Raw genomic sequence first — 16,427 nt, forward strand, 5'->3', positions numbered from 1 at the left:
CCCAATTATTGCACTAATGTAATTTTTAATATCATAAGCATTAAAAAGACATATTTAAGAAACTGAATTATTATTTTTAAAATACCTGTACTATAAACTGTAACTCTCTTCTTTCTGCTTCCCATTGTTCTGCTTGTAATCTAAACTCCTCCAGGGCTGTCTCCCTGATATGAGACTCCATCTCATTCTTCTCCTGCTGATGTTTTTCCAACGCTTCCTTTATACGAATAAAATCTTGCTTTACTATTAGATCAATGAAAGTCATCTTTCTTCCTTCATCCCCAATTCAAGTGTACAAAGGGCTCTCCTTACCTACAGATGGCTAAAACTCATTATAATTTGTTAAAATCATTAATAGAACTATATTATATTTTGATCATCAGAATGTAGATTATATGTAATCTATATGTAAATCTATATGTAAAGTAAACAATATGTAAAGTTCTAATTACCTATGAACAAACTGTTTGGATTATCCCTGGTAATTTACATATAAAACTCACAGAGTACACTGTATTTACCAAACGTGATAAGAAAGGAATTTCATGCAACAAATCAGGATAAGGAAACGCTAGAATGTTAAACATTTAAAAAGTCAAAAATTTTTTAAGGTTTGGACGGTGACTAATTTCTTGTTCTACAGATAATACTTGCAAAGGCTTTTCTTCTTGGGTTTTCCTAGTTGTACTACATTTGTAAGCTCTAACTTGGTTCAAACTCTTAGGAATATAAAATGCAGGTTCCCCAAGAAGCCCCATTTAAAACTGAGTTCCCATTAACACAAGGAGAAAGATTGTGTGGTTGATATGAGAAGGAGGGAAAGCCTTCTGTGTCCATATAAACAGTAGCAGGGATCTGCATAGTAAAGATCACCCTTGTAAAGATCACCCTTATAACTTACACTAACGGAAAGTCATTACGAAGGGCCTTGAGCCTTTTCCCCTGTTCAGGCTAAATAGTGTGACGCCTATTCAACCCCATATTCCCCCAGATCAGCTCAAAGCCAGTGGCATAAAAACAAGGAGAGTTCTATCAATTACCTGAGCCAGATCACAGAAAGATCTTAAAACTTGAGGCGCAGGCTGACTGACTGACTATAAGGAACACTGCTGCCATTATGCTTCTTTCCCGGTAGCTCTAGACATTCTACGTGGGGAAGGTGATACACAGCCCCCCAGGAGATTGGAGCGCCTGTAGCCACCTAAACTCCCCCCATTCGGATGGCGGAGCCCTTGCACACGCCAGGCACTGTTCGAGGATCTGGGAACATAACACTAAAGGAAGAGACAAACTGTGTCTGAAATGGAAGAAATCAAAAGATCTGCTGACAAAGCCATGGAACCTTGTACTGAAACTTTTACATCAAGTAAATGCTTGTGTAAAATTACTTTTAATAAAGATTTGTTTCTCCAGAGTTCTGAAAAGTCATTTACACCAGTGATAAATGTAAAGCATTTCTATCGTGTATTTTTTTTTTAATTTAAACTGGCGCTTCAAAAAAATGACAAACATAGGCAATTCAAAATCTATCCTTTAAGGGGTTAGCAACTTCACCCTTAAACCACACTTTTACTTAAGAGAGTTAAAGAAAAAAAAGAACAAAAAATAGGAAAATAAACAGCTCAAATAATTTCAGTAAAAGGTCATCAAATATTTTTCATGTCATATCTACATAGAATGTACTCTACATAGATAATGAAGTCTATATCACATATATAAATTTTTTTTATATTTATTGTATATTTAGACCAAAATCTAGTGCCCACATTTCTAAAATTCCAAATTTTCATACTGCTGAAACTAAAGGACTGGAGGTTCTCATCTTCTTACACTTCCACATAAGTGACTTCTTTTAGTTTGATCAGAGATCTCAAACTCTTTTTCACAAATGAAGACAGCATACATGTTAATATATTGCTAAAGCATATTACAAAAGAGACCCACAAAAATGTCCCTGAAAGGAAAGAAGAAAGGGAGAGAGGGAGGGTGGATAGAAGGAAATCAGATTTGATTTCTGGCAGATATTTTCCTTTCCAAGGATGACTTCAAATAACATGTAACACATCTCAATGAATCTAGAAAAAGTCCTTTATAAAAATAATTTACCTGGTGGGTGCCTGGGTTGCTCAGTCGGTTGAGCGTCCAACTCTTGGTTTTGGCTCAGGTCATAATCTCGGAGTTCTGGGATTGAGCCCCACATTGCGCTCCACGTTCAGCAAGGCGTCTACTTGAGATTCTTTCTCACCCTCTTCCTCTGCACACACACACGTGCTCTGCTCTCTCTCACACTCTCTCTCTAATATAAATAATCTTTAAAAAAATAATTTACCTGTAGAGTTTTCTCTAGTCTGCTTTTTTCTTTCATAAGTAAATCATATTCTCGATTGCAATTTTGAATTATATTATCTCTTTCCTCCAAATCATGTTCAAATCTTCTGCATTCTTCTTTCCACTTCAGCTGGGAAGTCTGGAATGCTTTCTCGATCTCATTTGCTTTTCCTTGAAGTTCTGCATTCTGAGCTATTAAAAATATAAAAGAAAAATAGGTATACTTACAACCACAAATTAAATCCCTAGGAGTTCAAACACCTAGGCATTGAAGTTGATGCCATTCACAGAGTGATCTTAGAACAAAACATTTAACCACTTCACACCAGTCAACTTGAAAAGCTCACTATTCCAGAACAATCTATTCTCTAATTTCCCAATCTCTTCTTCCCTTCCAGACAAAGGTGATTTTGCCATGAAATGCCCAAGTTTAGGTGCACCTCTAGCACCAACTGCAATTCTACATTTCTCCTATTCAAGAAAATAAATCAAATGCTGTGCATTTTTAAAACTATGGGCTACTTTTTAAAAAGACTTACTAGATTACAAATTTTGATATTTGACTATTGGCAAAAAATAAGTTTTGACACACTTACACAAAATTGAGGTTGAAAGTCACTGTTCCAGCCCTTAGAACTCTAGCTATTGACTTCATCAAGGTTAGGCTCAACTCACCTCTCATCCTAGTATAACCTTGACAATAACTAATACCTCTCAACTCACTACGGCTGCTGCTCTATTTCAGCATCTAGAAACGAAGCAATAAAACACGTTACAGGTCTGGCTACATCACCTACCACCTGATTAAATTTCTCTGACTCTCTAACCCTTAGTGGGACTAAAATGCCTCCTAGTTAAGCTTTGTGAAGATAAAATGAGGACATATATACACACACTGGTTAAACAAACCAAAATAGAAAAAAAAAGCCATAGTTAGTATTTTTTTAATTATATTTGTGTTCATTAAAACCACAATGAGATACCGCCTCACATCAGTCAGAATGGCTAAAATTAACAAGTCAGGAAAAAAACAGATGTTGGTGAGGATGCAGAGAAAGGGGAACCCTCTTACACTGTTAGTGGGAATGCAAACTGCTACAGCCACTCTGGAAAACAGTATGGAGGTCCCTCAAAAAGTTAAAAATGGGGGGCGCCTGTGTGGCACAGCGGTTAAGCATCTGCCTTCAGCTCAGGGAGTGATCCCGGCATTATGGGAGTTATGGGATCGAGCCCCACATCAGGCTCCTCTGCTATGAGCCTGCTTCTTCCTCTCCCACTCCCCCTGCTTGTGTTCCCTCTCTCGCTGGCTGTCTCTATCTCTGTCAAATAAATAAATAAAATCTTTAAAAAAAAAAAAAAAGTTAAAAATGGAACTACCCTACGACCCAGCAATTGCACTACTAGGTATTTATCCAAAGGATACAAACATAGTGATTCAAAGGGACACACGCACCCCACTCTTTACAGCAGCAATATCCAGAATAGCCAAACTATGGAAAGAGCCCAGATGTCCATCGACAGAAGAATGGATAAAGACGATGTGTGTGTGTGTGTGTGTGTGTGTGTGTGTGTGTGTATATTTATATATATATATATATATATATAATGGAATATTACTCAGCCATCAAAAGAATGAAGTATTGCCATTTGCAACATGGATGGACCTAGAGGGTATTATGCTAAGTGAAACAAGTCAGTCAGAGAAAGACAAATATCACATGATCTTATTCATATGTGGAATTTAAGAAACAAAACAGAGGAACATAGGGGAAGGGAGGGAAAAATAAAATAAGACGAAATCAGAGAGTTAAGAGACTCTTAACTATAGGAAACAAACTGAGGTTTAGTGGAGGGGGTAGGTGGGGGATGGGGTAACTGGATGATGGGCATTAAGGAGAGCATTTGTGATGAGCACTAGGTGTTATATGCAACTGATGAATCACTAAACTCTTCCTCTGAAACTAAAATAAATAAGTAAACAAACAATGTTTGTGTTTCGAATAGAGCATATGTTCAAAAGGTTCAAAATTCAAAGATATAAAAGGCACAAAAAGTCTCCCCCAATCCAGTTACTCTCTCTACATGATATTACTCCATGGTCTAGCACCCCAGATTGCAGGCAAGAAATTTAAGGCCATTTGATTCCTGTTCCTTTGATTGTGGCCTATTTTTCTTTTGTGTCTTTTGTGTCTTTCCTGTCTTTCCTTTTCTCTTTGAAAAGCTTTAGGATCTTCACTTTGTCTCTATTTTTCTGAAATTGCATAATGCTTTGCCCTCAGGTGGGTCTATTTCTTGTCATAGCAGTGACTATTCAATGGACCCTTTCAATCTGGCAACTCATAACCTTTAGTTCTGAGATGACTTCTTAAATAATTTCATTGATGATTCATCCCTCCCTCTTTTCTCTCTTATCTCTTCTTTCAATATTACCTATTATTCAAATTGACCCTCAAATTTTCTTGCCTTTTATCTCCTGTTTTTCCACTTTTACTGTTTTACTCTCGTTGCTAGGAGATTTCTTGACCTTCATCTCCCAATGCTTCTATTGACATTATTCATTCCTGATTTCATATTTTTAATTTCTAAGAGCTTTCTCTTTTTTTACAGCATCAGGTTCTTGCATCATGGATAAAATATATTCTCTTTCAGCTCTGAAGATATTAATGCTACTTGTTTGTTAAATCTTCTTTTCCCTGCAGTTTCTGATTCTTCCAAATTACTTTTTTTCTCTCATTTTAGAGGCTCTCCCCAAGCATCTGGTAATTCTTGGTTGTCTTCTCTCAATTAAGGTAACTGTGAAGGTGACACACTCATATAACCACCCATATACCCACCACCTAGATTCTGAACTTGAGGATATAGGGCTGGATAATTGCGGTCCTTCACTGGAGAAGGATCTGGTTGGGCCATTTATCAGGAAACTCCCAGCATCAGTATCATTAGGTTTTTCCTCTTGGTTTGGTCAGATGATCTACAGAAGAGTCTTCTAAGCTCCCACATGGAGTATAGAAATCTGGGTGCTAGCTTTTGGAGAAAAAAATAGAAAAAAGAGGCCGAAAGGAATAGTTTCTCAACATTCAGCATTGAGTATGCCATCTTCCTGTTTTTGCTAGTCTGGAGAACCTGTATTTTATCATCTCCAGAAATTAAACCACCCAACTCCCAGCTCCCACTAGAAAGTGAGAGCAATCCCAGAGTACACTGCTCTTGGGAAGGAGATCTAAGAACCTAATTGCCTCTAAAGCAAAGAGCTTTCATTTAACCCTCTTTATTTTACCTACGACTGCTATTTCGATTCCTAATTCCAGAGGTATCTGGTGCTTCCAGCTCACAAACCTTTTGACTATCTAACAAGTTGTCTGTCAACTGTTTATTTTAAAGAAATTACCAGGTTTTTCCCAAAGTAGTTGTACCATTTACTCTCCCACTTACAAAGTAGAAGAGTTCTAGTTGCTCTACATCCTTACCAACATTTGGTATTGATGGTGTTTCCAATTAGCACCACCTAATAGGTACGTAATAAACAGTCACTGTGGTTTTAATCTGCATTTCTCTGAAGACAAGTGAGGTCAAGTATTTTTCATCTCATTAATGGCTATTCTATCTTCCTCTATAAAGTGTCTGTTGAAATCATTTGACTTTGGGAAAATAACTTCCCATCTTCCCTGGACTTCAACCTCCTCATAATTAAATCAAAGTCATTAACTTGTATATCTAGTGCCTTTCAATTCTTATGTTCATAAGTTCCAAGTAGTGTTGTGGTTATTAAATGCCAGAGGTAATCAAAAATACTTCTGACCAGTGGCAATAACCCAAGACAGCTGGCCACAACTTGGGCCCAGAACCACTACAGAAACTGCAAGTTAACACTGTTTAGTTCCATGTGGTTAACTAAGAACTTGCATTTTTTCACTTCATCCTTAAAACAACCTAGGTTCAAATGTCACTAAGTAAGTGGTAAAACCAGGATCTAGGTCTAATTCTTCGAATTCATGTTCAACGTTCTCTTAATTAAAACCTGTTGCATACAAGAATGTTCACAGCAACACTGGGGGCGTCTGGCTGGCTTATCAGTGAAGCATGCAATTCTTGATCTCAGGGTTGTGCATTCAAGCCCCACATTGGGTATAGAGATTACTTAAAAGTAAAAGCTTTAAAAAAGGAATGTTCGTAGCAACGTTATTCTTAATAACCAAAAACTGAACATTCCCCAAGTGTCCATTAACATAAATTGATAAATATATGTGGTATGTCACACAGTATAATACTAAACATCACTACCAAGTTCATAAAGAAACCAGACATTAAAGAGAACATATTATATGATTCATTTAATATTAAGTACAAAAAAGAGGCACAATTTATCCTTGTTATTAAAATTCAGGATAGTAGTTATCCATGTGGACGATTTCTGGTAATTTTCCATTCCATGATCTGGGGTGCTTCTTAGGAGTTATACACTTACATTAGGCACATTTCTTTACATATATTACACTTTTTTAAAGATTTTATTTACTTATTTGACAGACAGAGAGAGCACAAGCAGGGAAAGCAGCAGGCAGAGGGAGAAGCAGACTCCTCACCAAGCAGGGAGCCCAATGGGGGGACTCAATTCCAGGACCACAGGATCATGACCTGAGCCGAATGCAGACACTTAACCAACTGAGCCACACAGGTGCCCACATATATTATTCTTAAATAAAAAGATTTTTAAGTGCTCATATGCTACATAACAGAGAGCTTTTGAGGATTAAATTCATAACATTTTACTTTCCTAAGCACAACCGTCTAGCCCTATGGTTCCCAAACCTAGCCAATCAACAAAATCACCTGCAGTCCTTCTTGAACATATAGACTCTCTCAAGCTAGAAATTCTAATTCAGAAACCATGTGACAGGGGGCCTGTGAATGTTTGGTTTTTTGTTTTTTTTTTTTTTAATCTCTATGTGATTCTGCTGATTGATTATTCATGAAACAACTGCTCTACAAATGATTAACAGAATTTTGAACCCCTTTTTCCATACATGCACAACACCAAAAAAATTAATGCCAAGTAGGTGAATGTTCACATGAGTGCTAGAAGACTTTATACACACCCAATAAAGTCTGTCCATCAAAGGCCTACCTCTGACCCTATAGAGTGAACACACGCAACATGAATGATGCTATACAATAAGGTTTAAACCCTAAACACAGGGAAAATGGGATAGTCTTACCGCAGAGTTTTTCTTGGATCCTATGTGCTTCAGCTAACCTTTCTTCAGCAGCCCGTCTCCCGAGACCAGCTTCCTTTCTAACGACAGCCAGGTCATATTCCAGACTTTGTCGCAATGCCTCTCCTTTTTCAACCTCGGATCGCAGCTTGGCAATCTGGCTCTCATAGCTTGCCAGCTAAAAAGAGATTTCGAGATCATGAACCAATATTAAAATATGGCACCAAGATTATGAGATCGTGCACCCAAACATTTAAATGTCTCAGAGAAACATGTTTCTATAATATTGATAAGACAAGAATTTATAAATTTATACTTTTCTAGAAGACTGGAAAAGAAGCACTAGTCTTACCAAATGACACTCATTAGTCTTCTAATTTTAGAGAATCTACTAGAGAGAAAAAAAATGCCAAATGATCTTATAAAGAGAAATTGCAAGTTGTTTGGGTTTTTTTTTTTTTAAGTAGGTTCTATGTCCAACATGGGGCTTGAACTCATGATCCCCAGATCAAGAGTCGCATGCTCTACCAACTGAGCCAGCCAGGCACCCCTTAAAAATTGCAAGTCTTAATCAGAAATAGTAATGCCTAAGAAACAAAAAATGGCATACTGTAAGTACTTGAAAACTCATTTTCCCCTCTCCGCTTCCTATTCCTTAATGAATCAAGAAGCAAATTGCATCATAGCATAGTTTGGTAAATATTGTCTATATTATTTCTCTTGATTATGACATTACTGACAGAACATTAAGTAATAAAAGTCCCAATCTTGCAGGGATTTTAATGAATTAATATCTAATTTATCTAATACCTAGACAACTAGATATTTAATAACTAGATCTAATTTATCTAATATCCTTCCATGCGTAATGTGACAGAAGATAAGTCAGAGAGTCAGAACTAAATGATTTATAAAGTCCATTCCCACTCCAAAATTCTATGATCTAATCAGTGATTCACTAAATAATATTAAGCACTTCCTACGTGTCAAGTGCAGTGAAAGATACAAAAACAAACATTACAGAGCCCCTTATCTCAAGTAATGAAATGCTGTAGGAAGGCATATGGGATAAGTTTTATAAGAGAGGTAAAAATGTTACAATAGCTCAAAGAAAAGCAAAATCATTTACTGCTGGTGGTCAAGAAAGAGATGGTGGATAAGAGAGAATGCTAGAAAGCCATCACGAAAAGACAAAAGAATTTCAGAAGAGCAACAACAGAAATTACCATAAGTAGCTGTTAATATGTAGAGTGCAGCAGAATTACACACTTTTCCACATTTAAAGAAAAAAAAGTAATTTTTATTTTTAAAAAATTTTAGTGAAGTAAATGTCTTCAAAATACTTGTGCTTATAAAATAAGAATTTATAAATATCTTTTAATAGTAAAGAAAAAAATCATAGAATCTTAATTAAGTATTCAAGATAACTCATTTTGTTTCAGAATCACTCTATCCCTCCCTGCCCACGGTCTCCCCCTCATAAGACTAACGGTTGTTAACATTTGGGCATTCCCAGGTGTGCCAGTCATTCACCTGTTTGCCCCCAGACCCCCTCCCTACTCTTCTACAGCGATGCTCTGTATTGCAGGAACTACATTTCCCAGTCTCCCTTGACAACCGGCCTCTCGGGTTTGGCCAATAGGAGGCACTTGTGATATACTTATAAGGGCAGAAGTAGCGAACCCAGGGTTGTTCTCCCGCTCCAGATCTACCTTCAGCAGCACCCCTATCTTCCCTGTTGCTTCAGATTCTCTTGGATAGTCCCTCCTGTCAATCAATGAAGACCTCTTCGAAGGTAGAAATGATATACTTTTGCAGTGATCCATGGCATACAGTGGGATCACAATTATTTCAATTATTGTTTGCAGTTTAGAATAAAATGCCAGTTGAGGACAAGCCCTGGGGAGATGAAGTAGCAACTGCACTTAGCCATCAGGACAGCTTTGTTTACTTCAAGACCTGTAGGGTAGGAAGGCTAAATGTGACTATGCTAGAGAACTTACAAAAACAAAACGATAGGGGCGCCTGGGTGGCTCAGTCAGTTAAGCGTCTGCCTTTGGCTCAGGTCATGATCCCGGGATCTCCCTGGATCGAGCCCTGCCTGCTCAGCGGAGAATCTGCTTCTCCCTCTGTCCCTCACCCCGCTCTCTCTCTCTCTCTCTCAAATAAATAAAATCTTAAAAACAAAATGATACATCTCAGAGCTTTAGGATCTCAGTTCAAAATGGTCAGAAAGCCAGAGTTTCTATGTTGACTTTAAAAGAATCTCTCATTCTTTTATTAGCTCCATGGCTGACAAGGCTAAAGACCAGACAGAAAATCTAATTATGGGAACTGTAGAATTACATTACAAGTTGAATGAAGAGTCTCACCAAGTTTCTAATGTTAAGATAGTATGTATCAGTTGGGCATTAAGTAGGCACGTAGGAGATGGGATGAGGGCTTTTGGAATTAGACAAATCTGAAAATTATAAACTTCCAAATCCCTTCTAAACATCCCTTACCAACAAAGGCAGCTTCTCCTCCCTGTCTGAGATAGACTTCCCTTGCTTAAAGACTTACTAGTGAGCACGCCTGAAACAGTTGCCTTGCAAGGGGATTTGCAAGCACACGTCCACCACTCTTTGACACCATAGATCAATTCAGATCTCAGTATACCATAGGAGAAGAAATGCATAATCTGCACCAGTAGAAAACAGATTATGTAGCAAAAAAAAAAAAAAAAAAAAGCAAAATCTTGCTAATCTTGTAGTAGCAGGAACCTGCAGAACATACATGGGATTGGTTTGGATTTAATAAGCTAGTTCTAACAATTTGCTAGGATGGGGGACTGTAAATTGAACTCAACACCAGCCTACAATTACTTAATAAGGTCAAATGCCAGTACTTTCCTGACATAATATGAAGTCTTAGGAGATGGGTGTGGTTTAATGAGAGCAAACCAAAAACCACCACTTTCCCTAACTACATCCTCTTCAAGAGTGCAAAGGATATTCTTTTCCTAATTAAAATGCTATAAAATACACTGGAACGCACAGCACAAGCATCCTTAGAGAGCTCTGGTAGCTAATCTCCATATACCAGAGATTATAGTCCAAGTGGTAGCAATTAACCATTAGAAACAAGATGAGGACAGTTAACTACAATGGACAGCAGGATTATGGTAGTAATCCTAGCAATCTGACCCCAGGTATTTATGGTGGCATCTAACTGATTATGGTGTAGATGGTATAGAAATTAAAGTGATAGCCTTCTAAAGCAGCTCTGTCCAATATATACATAATACAAGTCTCACGTAACTCTTAATCTCAGGAAACAAATTGAGGGTTCCTGGAGTGGAGGGGGGTGGGAAGGATGGGGTGGCTGGGTGTGGACACTGGGGAGCGTATGTGTTGTGGTGAGCGCTGTGTGTTGTGTAAGACTAATGAATCACAGACCTGTACCCCTGAAACAAATAATACATTATATGTTAATAATAAAAAATATACGAGGGGCGCCTGGGTGGCACAGCGGTTAAGCGTCTGCCTTCGGCTCAGGGCGTGATCCCGGCGTTGTGGGATCGAGCCCCATGTCAGGCTCCTCCTCTGTGAGCCTGCTTCTTCCTCTCCCACTCCCCCTGCTTGTGTTCCCTCTCTCGCTGGCTGTCTCTATCTGTGTTAAATAAATAAATAAAATCTTTAAAAAAAAATTAAATTAAAAAAAATAAAAAATATACGAGTCTCGTGTAATTTTAAATTTTCTAGTGGCAACGTTGTTTTTTTTTTGTTTGTTTTGTTTTTTTAAAGATTTTATTTATTTATTCGACAGAGATAGAGACAGCCAGCGACAGAGGGAACACGAGCAGGGGGAGTGGGAGAGGAAGAAGCAGGCTCACAGCGGAGGAGCCTGACATGGGGCTCGATCCCACAACGCCGGGATCACGCCCTGAGCCGAAGGCAGACGCTTAACCGCTGTGCCACCCAGGCGCCCCTCTAGTGGCAACGTTTTAAAAAGTAAAAAATACATGAAATTAATTTTAATGTCTTTTATTTAACTTAATATAGCCAAGATTATCATTATATCAACATGTAATCGTATGAAAAATTTTTAGTGAAATGTTTTGCATTTTTTGTACCAAGTTTTTGAAATCCAGTATTTTACATTTACAGTACATCTTAATTGAGACTAGTCACATTTCAAGTGCTCAAAAGACACATGTAGCTAATGCCTACCATAATAGAGTAGCCGTTCTAAAGCATTATTTGATCTAAATTAACAAAACAAACTAGAAAAAAACAAAAGATCTCAGTCTGATGAGCAGAATCCTAACTTGAGCCTCCAAAATATCAAGTCCTACCTTTCTATCATTGTAACCTTAGGACCATCTCTAGGAATAAGAACTGCAGCTGCTTTCTGCATAACTGTTTTATGTATATATTCGTGATTTTTTTTTGGCTCCTCCCCTCTGGCCTCATATGAAGAATGCCGGTAATAGTGACTTTTCAATTAAATTCATGAGGTACCAAATTATAAAAACCTGATGGTGAGGACATGTATCATCTGTGAGATGGATGCAATGACAAGTAAGCCTTTGTGTCCCCCATTTTGGCAAGGGTGGGAGCATCTTTGTATAGAGGCTATTTGAGTTGCAACCTGCAATGTTACGCAGAAACAAGATATTACTCTACAGGGTTACATACAAGCACAGGAGTGATAATAAGGTGTGACGGCCAAGCATGTGCGCATTTGATCTCTGACCCATTCCCCAATGCCTTTCATCTGCTCTACTCTATTATACAATTCCCACACTCCATGCCAAATGGCTCAACTTCCAGTAGGGTCTCTGACAGTAGCTGCATCTCTTTCAAGGTCCAACTCCCCTCCCCTCCCTCTAACATCCCAACACTGAACAGCCGTTACCATGGCTCTTCCTGCCTCCAGACAGCCCCAACTTCAGGACTCTGGTCATCATCTCTTCCCATTGGCCCTCTGGCCTACAGGCGGTGGTGGCTTCCTGCTGTTACCTCCCCATTCTCTATTTAGAGTCCTAGGTCTTCCATCACTTGTACAGCCAATTCCCTCTATGAATGTCCCTCTTTTCCTGATTGGACCATATTTGATTTCTCGAGCTACCTACACAGCTGATAGAAACCTATCCTCTGCTCATGAGGTTTTCTCATTTAAGGGTTCAACACATGAGACAGCAGCAAGATGGGATCTCCCTCCTTTTGAAAACTGGCCTGCATTCTTTAACGTCCTTACACTCAACCAGCTATCTTAGACCCTCCTCTCTCTGGCATCCTCCGTATCTTCCTTCCTGTCCTCTACAGCATGCCTCAGCCTCTCACAGAAAGGTTTTTCACAAGTTTTACGCCATGACCCTCCTTGCAATCTGGCAAAGTCTTCTCAGAATAATGGAATTAAATGCATAAAACAGGATCACAAAAAAAAAAATCAAAGTATAAAAACAAACGTGTAAGATAAAAGCAAATCTGTGATGCCATAATGTGTTTCTTGAATAACCCACTAACTAACAAGCGCTATGCATAGGTCTCACAACCAGTGTAGCTTCAAGACAGTGACAGGTATAAACAATATTTTGAAACTCACAATAACTGAATTGTGTAACTGTGATTTCTAGTGATGATAAAGTCGAAAGTACTGCTAATACTATGACGGTTTGTTAAAGGAGGGCCAGCTGGGTTAAGCCTTTATAACTGAAAGAAATGCTTAATGAGTTAGAGGTTAATACACATAAAATATAATTTTTCCACATCTAAGTATAGGCATTCCTTGGTGTCTGTGTTTCTAAGGACTCCAGCTTAAGAACTCCTACTCTTAAGAGAACTGGCTAGATCAGTCAAACAATATCTGCAGGTCCTGAAGCCCAAAAAGTTTACTACTTGGTCCTAAGTTTCCAGTACCTTTTGGCTTAAAGAAAGTTATATTGCTCTTCTTTATCCTCTTCCATCCTCATTTCTCTAGAAGATTTTCCTGCTCTATCATCACTGTCTGGGCCAAGGAGATATCTGAATAGCTTCACGTTCTCATGCCCTATTTCACACATCTCTATTACCATGTTCAAATGATTCTAACAACCACTGCAACACTGAAACTCCTGTGGCATCGTCCCATCCCAATCATCCACATCAGTACAACTTGGTCTCATCTAGAGGCAGTGAGTCTTATGAGCAACTCCTCTCTCCATACCCTCTGCCTACTAATAAATCTCAAAAGTAATTTATTTCTAAAACTGTCAAAATTGAGGCTCAGAAAAATTAAGTAATTTATCCAAGAACCTACAACAATAAAATTCCTAGAGATTTTAAATGTATTTATTTTATTTTATTTATTGAGATATAAACTGACATACTGTATTAGTTTCTGGTGCACAACATGATTTCATATTTTGTATATATTGCAAAATGATCACCACAGTAAGTCTAGTTAACATCTATCACCAAACATAATTACAAATTTTTTTCTTGTGATGAGAACTTTTAAGATCAACTCTCTTAGCAACTTTCAAATACACGATATAGTATTATTAACTCTAATCACCATGCTGTGTATTACAACCCCATGACTTGTTTATTTTATAATTGGAAGTTTATACCTTTTGACCCCCTTCACCCATTTTGCCCAACCCCTACTCCCAACCTCTGACAACCACCAATTTGTTTTCTGTATCTATGAGCTTGGGTTTTGGTTTTTTATTTTTAGATTCCACATATGAGATCATACTGTATTTATCTTTCTCTGTATGACTTATTTCACTTAGCATAATGCCCTCAAAGCCCATCCATGTTGTCGCGAATGGCAAGATTTCATTCTTTTTTATGGTTGAAAAATAGTCCACCGTGTGTGTGTGTGTGTACATACACACTATATTTTCTGTATCCATTCATCCAATAATGGACATAGATTTTATTTTTTTAAGATTTTATTTTTAGGGGCTCCTGGGTGGCACAGTCATTAAGCATCTGCCTTCAGCTCAGGGCGTGATCCTGGCGTTATGGGATCGAGCCCCACATCAGGCTCCTCCGCTATGAGCCTGCTTCTTCCTCTCCCACTCCCCCTGCTTGTGTTCCCTCTCTCGCTGGCTGTCTCTATCTCTGTCAAATAAATAAATAAAATCTTTAAAAAAAAAAAAAAAGATTTTATTTTTAAGTAATCTCTACACCTAATGTGAGGCTTGAACTCACAACTCCGAGATCAAGAGTCACAGGCTCTACTGACTGAGCAAGCCAGGCGGCCCCAGATTTTAAAGATATTTTATGCCAGTCACCAGTATGATGTGTATTAACATTAGAAATATCTAATAAAGCAAATATATGGCCTTAGTTTTTAGATAGTTTCATTCTTCCCTGCACTGCTTTATAATTGACATATTTAGAGATTATATGACTTAAAAAACTGTTATATAATACAAGTAAAATCATCGAAGCAAATGACTGAAACAATATGAATAGTAACATGAAACTGGAGTTGAACCAATTACAACTGCCTATTGCGAGAAAATTATCATTCTTCCCTGAAATAGTTTCCTATCTCTTTAATGTGAACACATATTTCAAAACATTTTGATCAAACAAGAGAGGAGAGCGTGGTCTAAGAACTCTGACGACAACTGCAAATATATGTGAAAGAATATAGATGAATGATTATCACAATATAATTATTCCCAAGCAAAATGCATATTTGGTTTTAAAAAATAAGTTTTGAAATTATAAACAATTAACATACATTTAACAAACATCACTTTATATTCACTGTAATATTACAATGTCAATAAAAGCAATTACTGCAATAACCCTTTAAAATTACCTCAACTGCCACTAAAAGTACGAATAAAACAGTCACATAGTCATTGCTTGCTATTTTAATGAGAAGCTCCTGTTCCTTAGACAATCTGAAAAAAAGTCATTTTTTATTCAACACATAGCCACTGAGGACCTACTATGTGCCAGGAAGAACCATGAGAGATACAGGGACGAAGCATGGTTGTTGCTTTCAGCTCTCAGGAAGCTTATGGAATAATGAAGAGCAGGTAAGCAGGAAATAAATGTTTGGCTCTAAAATACCTGTAACAGCACCACGTTATAGGAGAGCAAAAAAAAGGAGTCATTCATTTCACCTAGGGGGGCTTTAAAAGGTTTCCTGCCAGGACAGCATCAGAATTCAGCAAAAAAAGGAAGGAAAATACACTGTTTATGCTTAAACGTCAATAAATTACGGCCACTATTACAGAGCACAGGCACTTTACAAATTTTATTTCCCTTAGTTATCACAACAACCCTTTGGCACCAGCATTTCACAGTGAGAAAACAATGATGTACAGGATAAATAACTTGCCCAAAGTCACATTATCTTGTAAGTGGAAGGGCCAAGAATGAGTCCAGATTTGTGTAACTTGATACTCTTCCCACCACACCCGGCTGCCTAAACTGCACGTAAAGAGTAAGATTTAAACAGAGGAAAAAGAGAAAACAGAGAAAAAACATAGCTGACAGAAGTGATAGAAACAGATAATTCATGAATTATTTTAGAGGAAAAGAGAGCTACTACCCTTGGAATATATACACATACCAGGAAATATATATATGTATACATATATACACATAGTAATAAAAGATACGACGATATAATAAAACAAAAAGAAACTAGAATAATTTATGAATTACACTATGACTAAAAATTCCATACTCAGGGGCGCGTGGGTGGCTCAGTCGGTTGAGCAGTTGACTCTTGATTTCAGTTCAGGTCATAATCTCAGGTCCTGGGATCAAGCCCCTCATCAGGCTCCCCGCTCAGTGGGGAGTCTGCTTGGGGATTCTCTCTCTCTCTCTCTCCCTCTCCTTCTTCCCCTCTCCCCCCTTTCTCCAAAATCAATAAATAAATCTTTAA

The 16,427-nt window shown here is 37.9% G+C and overlaps 1 protein-coding gene across 3 annotated transcripts in view; it reads right to left on the reverse strand.

The window, feature by feature from the left end:
• The window catches only part of CCDC171 (coiled-coil domain containing 171), a 293,932-nt gene that overhangs the window by 261,738 nt on the left and 15,767 nt on the right, over positions 1 to 16,427 (reverse strand). Inside the window, exons 4-6 of one of the 3 annotated variants that reach the window (XM_045780223.2) lie at positions 7,545 to 7,719; positions 2,330 to 2,520; positions 86 to 217 (exon numbers count right to left, since the gene is read on the reverse strand). In XM_045780223.2, the coding sequence (XP_045636179.1) occupies positions 86 to 217; positions 2,330 to 2,520; positions 7,545 to 7,719 (498 nt within the window). Of the gene's footprint in view, positions 1 to 85; positions 218 to 2,329; positions 2,521 to 5,162; positions 5,323 to 7,544; positions 7,720 to 16,427 lie in introns of those variants that run through there. The other 2 variants (XM_045780224.2, XM_087869628.1) reach the window with 2 other exon arrangements.

Source organism: Ursus americanus, chromosome 18 (assembly GCF_024610735.1).
Source record: "Ursus americanus isolate L20-20 chromosome 18, mUrsAme1.1.p, whole genome shotgun sequence".
Lineage (NCBI taxonomy): Eukaryota > Metazoa > Chordata > Mammalia > Carnivora > Ursidae > Ursus > Ursus americanus.